This window comes from Spodoptera frugiperda, chromosome 20, assembly GCF_023101765.2.
Source record: "Spodoptera frugiperda isolate SF20-4 chromosome 20, AGI-APGP_CSIRO_Sfru_2.0, whole genome shotgun sequence".
NCBI classification, from domain to species: Eukaryota; Metazoa; Arthropoda; class Insecta; order Lepidoptera; family Noctuidae; genus Spodoptera; species Spodoptera frugiperda.
Genome location: NC_064231.1, coordinates 1,794,079 through 1,805,012, shown reverse-complemented (window position 1 = coordinate 1,805,012; position 10,934 = coordinate 1,794,079). Strand labels below are relative to the sequence as shown.

The following is a 10,934-nucleotide window of genomic DNA, read 5'->3' as shown; positions in this document are numbered from 1 at the left end:
GGTGTCAAGAGATGTTTTGTCATGTCACTGTCAGTGATAAAGTCAAAAATTTTTATTGCTTGTCTACCGCTCGCCCCCCCTCTGTATTAGTTACCCCCCTCGTTTTACTTCTACTGATAATATTGGAAATCGCTGATACTATAAGCACATTACCTATTGTGTGAAAAAATATGCGGCATTTTTAAATAAAAAAATCAAAGCTTCTTTTTTTAACATAAAACCTCTTTGAAAACGTTCAGTGGTCTTCGGGAATCGAATAAAATGGACGGACCATCAGGACCCAAGAAGAAACTTAAAACTGTGAGTAATATTTAATGTTTTACGGCCGCCGATTTGTGTGTTGCAGTTCGCACCAGTTTTTGTTAAAATCGATTTTCATTATCAGTGTTATACGTATTCACACGTATTCATAATCTTGTTGATAGTAAGTAGGTATGAACAGACGTGGAAGATTTTTAACTGTTTAAATATCCGTATGATTTATCTACCTGCTGTACGTAGGCCTCATTAATGTTATGATGAGATCATGAGTGTTAAACAAAACAGAAACACTAGTTTGAATTTTATTTAAAGCAGTTCTGGTTAGTCTGTGGTGTAATAAAAAATTGTTATCAACTAATCTCGTTGCTATAGGCTGTATAGGTTTTTCGTTAATGTAATATTTTAAGTTATTATCCTACTACTAAAGTAGTAGAATGTTTGTTATTATTTACTTCCTAATTAATCTGACAGATATGTAAGAAAGGTCATCTAAAAACACCATCCATAATAAAAGGCCAAAATTAAAATATCCTTATAAAAAAGTCGGGGTAAAGTTCAAGGTGGTGATTATGTAATACAATCAGAATAACATAATATGTAATTAAAAAGCACCTAACATTATAAGATATGCCTATTTTGTATTTTTTTTCTTTGACTTCTGACCTCCTTAGTGAGATATGTAGCCAGTATGATCCAGCCTATTTCGTTTTCATACAGCAGAATAATGTTTTTTAAAGCTTTATTTATTTGCATCATATACATAAGAATAATATTAAAACCTGTTCTTAATGTTGTTACTTTGCTTTTATTCTTAAACAAGTTTATAATCATATTGATGTAAAAAAAATACAAGTTTTTATTGCTTTTATGTTCTCTGAATACATTAATTACAAACATTGACAAAAGCTCTACTAGTTTCGAGTTACAGAGGGACTCTTCATCATGCAGCATGCACAGATAGGTTGACATCACATAGCCTAGTTTCTGAATAGCTACTATGCACTAAAAATACAACATGTTAATCTGTATAAAACATTATACAAATAAAAGAAGTTCTTATTGTAGGGAACTCTTTGAGGCCCTGTTAAACCGTCTTTAAACATTTCAAGAGTTAGCTTAAAAGAAATATTAATATTCCAACTCCTATAAAAGAACAATACTAATTTGTGTACCTAATCAATGTTGCTACACATAACGTAACAGATTACTAGTTATCAAATAAAGTTACTACGAAAACATGTTTTCTTTTTATGTGCTTTTATCTCTAGGACAGATCTATCGTTAATTCACCTGTATCTACTCTCTATCATCTATTGATAAGGTGTAGATAAATAAAAAATAGTTACCAAATAGATAAGATTTTTATTTAGAAGGTATGTCATTGGAACACACACACACAGTTATACAATATAGGAGATCTTGTTTATCTTATTTTGATACCGCAAATCTACCCTATTGTAACTAGGGTAAGATTCAATTTCGAGAAAAGGTGTTGTAGGCTGATGTTATGTTTTGTTTTTTCATTGCGGAGCAGACTGGAGAAAACTCGCTTATACCCAATCAATCTCCATATTTTGTTTCAGATTAGGTTTTTTGGGATTTTCTGTTTAGCTAAAAAAAATGCAGATATAACAAGTTCCTTATCTGGTTTTGGATGTCATTTACTGTTGAAACATTTGATTGAGTCGACATTAACATAAGGTTTTGAGGAAGAAACCATTAGTGATTTAGGTTACCGGAGGCCCAATTCTCCACCCTTCTTCGAACCTCAAATCTCTAAGTTCCCATTCCCTGGCTGGCATAAAAGGCTGGCAACACACTTGTACCTTTGTAGCTCCTCGAGTGTTGCGAGTGTCCATGATTTATTACTTACCATCTTACCACTAGGTGATACAATTGCTTGTTGGCCCCTCTATACTATACTCGTAAAAAAAATATTCCCAAGATAATGTGTTTGTTATTTGTATCTTAATTAATATTGATCTACATGTCCTATTATATAGACAGTGTCTCTCATACCCATGTGAATGAATAGAATAGAACGATTGATTAATCACACGTAAATTTCGGCATCTCCGTACCTAACTATACCTTATCATAATCAACATTTATGGACTATCGAATACTAAAGGTGTTAGGTATGCAAAAAGAATGTTTCACATCCGATCTACTGTCGGAATAGATATCTTGTTCCAAAAATTATCGCTTTCATACGCTAATAAACTGGCCATCGTTATTTTATCGATAAGTACGTGGTGTAAAAGGAATTTACGAGAATTAGACTACCTAATTATATTTATTGCATTGATGCTTCCTAAAAAACTTATATTGATATATCTATGCGAAATAGATAAATAATTGCGTCAGCAGTCTTTTTTTTAAGGGTTGATAATTATCCTATGACTGCGCCCGCCTTGGGTGAGGCGAGAGCGAGTATCAGACTCTTACTTACTAAAACCCGTCCCGTTCCTACTCCTGCTTTTCGAGCCGGAGCCTATGGATTTCTAAGTATCTAGCTACTTAACTATAATTCATTTTCGCTTTCGCCTTCACCACAAATTACAAACTGCATAAGCACGAATCACGAAACCTTGTATGGTTCCTTGAGACTAAAGCACTAAAGACTTTCCTAGACGTGAATTTAGACTGGCTATTCTTTTGTAATAAATATGTAATTTAAAATATTTTAGACCTTATTACCTATGTAGTTACCGGTACTTCCTGTATGACTGACTGATAACTTAAGTTAGAGAGACTGGGAAGCAAGTCTTACCCATAACTAGTTCAGACTTATTAATATTATAAATATTGAATAACTACATTTCATATTTGCTACTCTGATATCATTTGACCTTCACTAAAACCTGGTTTTTGGTTTCACTATCTGGCCAAAAACTCCCAATGCTTATCTGAGTCCACTCATCGATATCAATCATGAGGTAAAGCAATGACTAACATTACACTCAGTTAGGGATAATTTTATCCTCTCTAACTACTATGCTAGTGGTTTCAAACTAGACCAATATCGCATGCGGACAACGTAAAAGGTTACCGGGGCTCTGGCTCAAAGCAGGAGAAGGAACGGGGTAATTTTTAGGCAGTAAGAGTCTGACACTCCCTCCCTCCTCGCCGAAGGCGGGAGAAGTCATTGGATGATTTTCCCTCCTCAAAAAAAGACCAATTTCGGACTGCTCATAATAAAATCAATGCATCAAAACAAGGTATTTACTTTTGGACGTTAATCTGATATCGATAACTAATGGAATTTTAGCCTGCCTTAAATTCCCTGCGGTATATTACCGTAATTGGGAAAATGCATAGCAGGAATGACTAATGACTATTATTTTAAGTTTATTGACGTAGGTCAATGAAAATATTACGAGCCTGAGAAATGACAAAGCATAATGTAGTTAATCTATCGTATCATCGAAATATTCCAATGCCATAATCGTCTGTTGCTGCAGGCGTGGCAAACCGCTAATTAACATGTCACAGAGCCTATAGGACACGTTCATAAAATGTCCATTCGATGGCTAAACAAGGTAGCAATTCGTGGAGCTGCGGTTAATTAGACCAGAATGTCATGTCTGTATCCCTAAATAAAAGATGACAAAAAATATGGCAGGATGCCGTCGACAAAAAATTGGCTTCAAAAAATTCGTGCAAGTTTAATTTGATGATGCGTGCTCAATTTTTACTACTAGGAGGGAGTAACTGACCGCAACAAATTTCTAATTTCTTGTTGGTGTCTTCAATGAAAACTTTGTATCTGGGATCTTGAAATCCTCTGAACTATCAGAACTTTTGTCAGCCAAAACTCCCTAATTATTATTAAAGTAATATTTCAATTATTTTACAGCCTACAAACTTCACCGTAGGCCAGTAAAGCTAAAAGTCGAATAAGAAAATAATAAATAAAAAGCCTATATAAATACTCCCGTCCAGTGACAGGCACGATCCATGATGCAAAAAGAAAAAAAAAATGCTAGGAAATACAACAAAGAAAAAAATATTTATTTTCCGGACACACACAACAATCGTTTTCTAACAAGGCTAAAATGCACTGTATCTGTATTTATCGTCCAATAAACTACTGCCATTATTTACTAGCAATTTAAAATACAGTATCATTCAGTGAGCGCGCCAGTGTCGTGGTATACGGCGAGAGCGACGTGCGTGTTGCATTCATTGTCTCACCGGATTTTTTCGAACGTATTCGTTCAATATTGGCGCGAAAGTTTTTTTTTTAATAAATTCGTTTTTAATTAAATAAAAATGAGTTTGGAACAAAGGAATAAAAAGGTTACGGACGTGTACGAAAAGTATAAAATTGCAGAATGGGGTAATGGACCTAGAAGAACGGTTAGTGGTTTTTTAATAAATAATAGCTTTTGTAACATTAATATTTGGTATGTCTCACATGAATATAAAACAAGACAAAATAAATCAAATGTTTTTTAAATAATTCGATGACCGACAGACCATACTAAAATTATTATTATTAGATATTCACTAAAGTACTAAATTCAAGTTTTATTTTTTGATAAATAATTATTTAACTTTGATATAAAGACTTTCCGGGAATTGTTGTGAACTATAATTTTCCCCGATCCTCAAGTTCATTTACTTTCACTTTTACAATTTGCGATAGGTACCTATAGTTCTTGTATATCAAGATAAATATGTACATTATGACAGCTGGTATTCAATTTATTTAGTTACTGGGCCTGTATTCATTCAATGGCAATTTTCTGAATAAATTAAATTTTAGAGCAATTATTTTCTATACGGATACGATTTTATTTAGAGATTTTTAAATAGAAAAAGTCGTTAGCCTCGTTTAATGTGCCTATATTTAATTTTACTAATCTAAAGTGCCTATAAACTAATAATTCGTTAGAAATTATCATTATTTGTTTATTATTACTTAATGAGTTGTGATAAACTGGTTTACCATTAAAAATGTATGAAATATTCATTTAAAGTACTAGAATTTAAGTATTTCTTACCTAGTATTACCTATCAAAGAAATAAGCGGTTGCCTTGATAACTTATCTACGTTATATTTTGTTTTTTTTTTCTACTACGTCTACGTCTTGTTTGGAAAATTCTCCAGGTTTATTTAAACCTAAAGTTTATTGAATTATTTCAAAATTTTTCTTGTTTTTACTCTGAACCTAGTTTTATCCTTACAAACTTTTTATTTGGGCGACAAAACTAATTATGTTCTGCTGTTCATAGCATTTCAAAGTCAAAATAAAATATTTTAAATAGACCGGGAAGGCACTTTTGAAAGTCAAAGCAAATATTAAATAAAATGTCAGTCTGTCGGTCAGTCCTCTAGTGAAGCATTAGCATAAATAAACAACATATTTTTTTAAGAGAAACAAACTTTCAAACTCTGATGTTGTAAAAATATCAACAAATGAAACTGGAATTGTGTTATGAATGTTGTATCGGTGGATTATCATCGATTATGTTATCTCCAATATTTGGCTACTAAGTACCCGTAAAGTAAATTACCTGTATGAATAATAAAAAAGTAGTGAGTCAGCAAGACTTATATATTGTTGCTGTCCAAAACCTGTCACCACTTTTTAATCAACTTGGCGTAGGCCTCCTTCATTTATTTCCATTTTGGACTGCTAGCATTTGATTTTATCCGGAGGTGCAGACTATCAGTAACGATTATTTATATAGAGATGAAATTAATTAACTAATCTACGTCTTTAAAATTTTCTGCTTTAAATTTTTGTCATGAAAACTATTTTAGTCACATCATTGCTTTATTGTTTAACATTATGATGTTCTGATATATTGATTCATTCTCATAGATATAATAAGTGATCATTCCGCATTAATGGTGTAAAATATATCGTTCAGGACTAAATTTTCATGGAATATTTGATTTTAAAATCTTTTACTAGTTGGCGCTGCTGTCGCTTTTGGCCTAATGCTCAAGATCAGTGCCAATGAAACTAGAATCGTTAAAAATCACTTAAACGTTTTCCTATGCTTTATCTAGATGTTTACAAATATTCCATTAATTCCCGGGTTCTTTATATTTATTACTTTAAGGTCTATTATTGAAGTGTTCTTTCTTATTTACTCGATCATTATTTTAGCTACCGGGCTATTCGGATGGCTGGCATTAAATCCTATCGCGGAAGCATCCAACAAGACGCATCCGCTCTCTATGACTAGTTTCTTAGATAACATACTCAAGCCATCTGTAGGTACTCGAATACGAATATGGTATAGACATAATTCAATTAACTTACTCATATTGTCTTAGTATTGGCTCAATAACTATTATCATCCGTAGTACTTCTTATTTAGTAAAATCATTATATTGCTCTTATCCTCTCTGCACGCACCTATGCATATTGAGTATAGTACATTGTATCAAAGCAATAATTATTACCCATAATAAACATGCACTCCTTTTAAATGATGTTTATCTGGTTGATTTATGTACGTAAAGGTAACATGCATGAATCTTGCATCAGAAATGTATATAAGTAGACCTATGTAAAGAAGTTTATGGGGTTTTCTTCTGAGAAATATCGTTAGTAGACCGGAATTTAGAACTTCTACGTGATTGTATTTCGCTAGGACATCCCTAATTTTTTCCCTTTTCTATTCTGAGTATCTTGCCAAATACCACTTTAGCGCTTGTCTACAGAGAGAATAGAAAACCCAATGTATAGGGATGACACTAACCACTATCAAAATTTACGTCAATTCCATACAATTTAGTTTTCTATTTTACAAGTAGACTAGACACGCGCTAAATGGCATTGGTCTACGGGCTCAGCTTATACAGAACCAAGAAGAACATAGCTGCCTATGGCCCTGTGCCCAGCAGTGGACGGAAGCAGTCATCTGGTGATGATTGCAGTTCCTAGTCTTTTGTCTTGTTTTTTTAGTTGAAATCGATACTTTATAAAGATGAACATAAAGGTCATGCTTTTTGACATGTTTTATTCATTATACATAGAAGATGTAGGTAGACTATGTAGACTACATTTTGTAGTTTGCGGTACACCGCACGTATTAGGTTTCATTCCAGGATACGATAGTCTAAACTTCGCCTGTTTAAGGAATTCTAAACAGACGTTTAGTTAACGCTTGTTCATTCTCCATGCTATTTACCTACTTGATTGTTTGACTTGCTTCGATATTTTTAGGCGACAATAGTGAAGCAAAAAAGTACTTTCAATAAATAGTTTTATCTTTTGGTGCATTCTAAATGCGGTATTTCGGTAATTACGGATAACAATTGAATCTATTTTCGTCATTAAAAAAATGAGACAGATAAAGAAAACCTGTAAATTACCTATCTTTATTCAGAATTTATATTTTAGACTTTAAAAGTACTTATTCAGGAATGTACCTGGTGTAATAAAATTATAGAATCATGTCGACTGAGACCCTTTGTGAACTAATGTTAATTGTACATAGGCTGTACTGTATATTTCAATCAGATAAATCCTGTATATTGTGGTAACATCAATGACATATTTGTGTGTATGGTGGTACAATTTTCAGTTAATCTTGTCGTGTCTCGAACAGATTACTATCGTATCATTTTAGATTTTCCTGTATATTCGTTTCAGAGTACTGATCTTTTTACTAAATAGTTACTAGAACTCTATATCACAATTTTCCTTATTGATTTCTTTTTTCTTTGTTCTCGTCATCTCCTGCTATACGGGGCCTGTGACGAGAATTCATTCATCCCATTTCTCCACTTAACTTATATCAAACAGAGAAGAAAAATTTCTCATATCTTACTTTGCTTTAAAGAAGGTCCTCGATAATAGACTGGTAGTCGAAGTAAGCAACTACGAAAGTTAATGTATGGCATTGACATAAGTTTTGACATGTTTTGTCGAATGCCAGTATTAACCCTACATTTTCCTATACACTCGATTAGAACGATTAGAATAATGTCATTGCCATTCTGCTCATAGTTGCTTAGTATATCAATGGGAGTATAATACTAGATGTAGTACAGAAGTAGGTGTGGTAACACCACTGAATAGCAATAGATCATGTATTATAATTTGCCCTCATTCCTTTTAATACATATACAATACTACTGTATAAGTAAGTGCATAGTATAGATATATATGTTGTGCATTATGTCAAAGTTACGCTACAAGCATTGGATTTACGTAAACATTCACTTTCACTACATTTCTCGCGCCAATTGATACTGGTCGGGGAACCAGGTGCTTCTTGCACGTTGTAAAATACTGGTTTCTATGTAAAAACATGTTGGTAATGATACAGTTCTTGTTTTCCTTTTTAATTTGTTCTCTAAAGTAAGGATATATTTATGTTATATGTTTTATTAGAAATAAAAAAAATAAACCATTTTTTTACAATTTTTGTCTGTCTACTTGTTGCGGCTAATCTCGACGACATTTTTACTGGCACTATTAAGGAATAACTTAGGCTACTTTCATTTTAGAAAAAAATCAAAACCCCAAATTCTGTCAGAAGTTATTTTTTACGCAGACGAAGTCGCGGGCAACAGCTTGTTAGTTCTTAATAAAACATATAACAAAACATAGAATGATGTAGTGTAGGCAAACAGTATGGCTATGTTCCATAAAAATAATAAAAGATACAATACAATAAATGTATTGTAATTATTAATAGATTACTTGAATGTTTGTTTTAACTGTGTAAACTAATTACAGTAAACATTAATGAATTATCGTCGCTTACACATGTACCTACTTACCTATTTGCAGATGATCTACATTTTCTTATTTGAGTTTAAATAATGCAAATAACACATGTTCACAATGCCTATGTAATAATTTTTGTTTTTTTTTGCGAGTTTAATTATAATTTTACTACTTTTTTGATGTACATAATAGTAAGCATTTACCTATATAGGCAAATAGGTGATAAAAAATCGTGTATACTAGTATGATTAGGTACATAATATTGTCAAAATCAAGTGCAAACAAACTCATATCAAAGCGATTGAAAACGTAAGGGAATATTACAATACTTATGTAATATGATAAAGATACCTACTAAATTTTAATCAAATACTTACTTAGACAAAGCTGTTTTTATCATCACATCAATTCCTGATACGATCATATCGTATCAAGAGCAAATTGTACGTCAATTTATTTCAGCAATAATTCTGATCATGCGACTGTATGATGCCATTATAGTATCTCATGAATATGACATCTATTATAATCAAGTTTGAGGACCAACGATATTGACAAAGCCAGCTGATTTCAGACATAGGATTTAAAAAAAGTTACTAGCTTCTGCCAGCGGTTTCTCCTACAGTCCCGTGGGATAAAAAATATCCTATGTGTTATTCCAGACCATAATCTACCCCTGTTCCAAATTTCATCCCGATGCCTTCAGCCATTTTGACATGATTGAGTAACTAACATACACAAAGCACAAACTCACAAACATTACCTTTATAATATTAAGTTAGACTCGGAGTTGACACAAATAATAAAAATCAACATTTTATTTCATTAACTTCTGCGACCAGTTGTAAATATGTAAAATAAAAGAATCTGTAGCGAATAACGAACTTACTGTCTTTTTCTTCTTTTAAAATATTTGCGATAAAACTGCACGGTTATTCCATTGACATTCAATTTCGAATGCAAAACCTAGGCATTGAACATAATAAGTTCCTCGAGGCCGAACTAAAGTGCCCTTCACCGTTCAAATAATTTTAACCAGGTAGTTACAATAATGAATTCAATCAAATATAGGTATTTAAGAGTTTCTGACGAATTCTACTAGCCCCAATTAATGTAGTAATTACAGGTCCAGTTGTATGACGGATAGAATCGATTAGAAGGCCCTAGCATTTGACCAGGTGGCAGTTGAAAAATTGGTTTCTAGTTTTAACCGACTTCAATAAAGCAGGATGTTTTATTAAAAAATGGTTTTTTCCCACACGAGACGGAGTTTTTTCCCTGACTAAAAACACTAGGCGCCATTTACTGAAGGTTTCCCCCGTCAACAAAAAAGGTAGTCCGCAGCTCCGGAAAAATGATCTTTGACTCAGTTAGAAAAATCATATCAAAATCTTTGATAGAGTTTTCTTTTCTTTGAGTTTTATAAGGGCAATTCGGACAATCGCTCTCGGTTACTGGAGTTACTCAGAATCACTTAAAATTATATTGGAACACTAATATTTAGTCCTAATTGATGATTTAATAAATAAAATCTAATCGGTACATGATGATTACCTACCTACCGTACTGATTATGATTCATGTGGGTGATTTCGATAATGGTTGCACGAAGGTTGCGGGTCATTGATTTAGTTAATCATTACACTAGTACCAGTGGTATTAAATTATGAAACACACACGAAGTAGCTTGTGCATGATATCGCTGAATAAGAACCGCTGTTGGTGCCTACCCTCGAGGAGTAATCCTATCATGTCCAATTAAACTTACACGTTAGATTTCGCCTTTCTGCTACTACTTTGTTATTTTGTCTGCGTTATCTGCAGCCAAATAGTAAACAGCCTTAGCATACGGAACCAAAACCACATTTGCCAAAAAAAGTGCGTGACTTATGCCAAAAAAGTGATATTTGCAAAAAAATAAAATTGTAGAATCTCTAAGTCATAAGAGCTGATGATGACCCTCATTTTTTTT

General features: G+C 32.8%; 1 protein-coding gene across 2 annotated transcripts in view; it reads left to right on the top strand.

The window, feature by feature from the left end:
* The first annotated feature begins 57 nt into the window (after nucleotides 1-57).
* Nucleotides 58-10,934, top strand: part of LOC118282358 (bifunctional 3'-phosphoadenosine 5'-phosphosulfate synthase) — a 32,732-nt gene continuing 21,855 nt past the window's right edge. Inside the window, exon 1 of one of the 2 annotated variants that reach the window (XM_035603403.2) lies at nucleotides 58-300. In XM_035603403.2, coding sequence (XP_035459296.1) covers nucleotides 262-300 — 39 coding nt within the window. In that variant the 5' untranslated portion in view covers nucleotides 58-261. Of the gene's footprint in view, nucleotides 301-4,389; nucleotides 4,624-10,934 lie in introns of those variants that run through there. The other variant, XM_035603402.2, reaches the window with a different exon arrangement.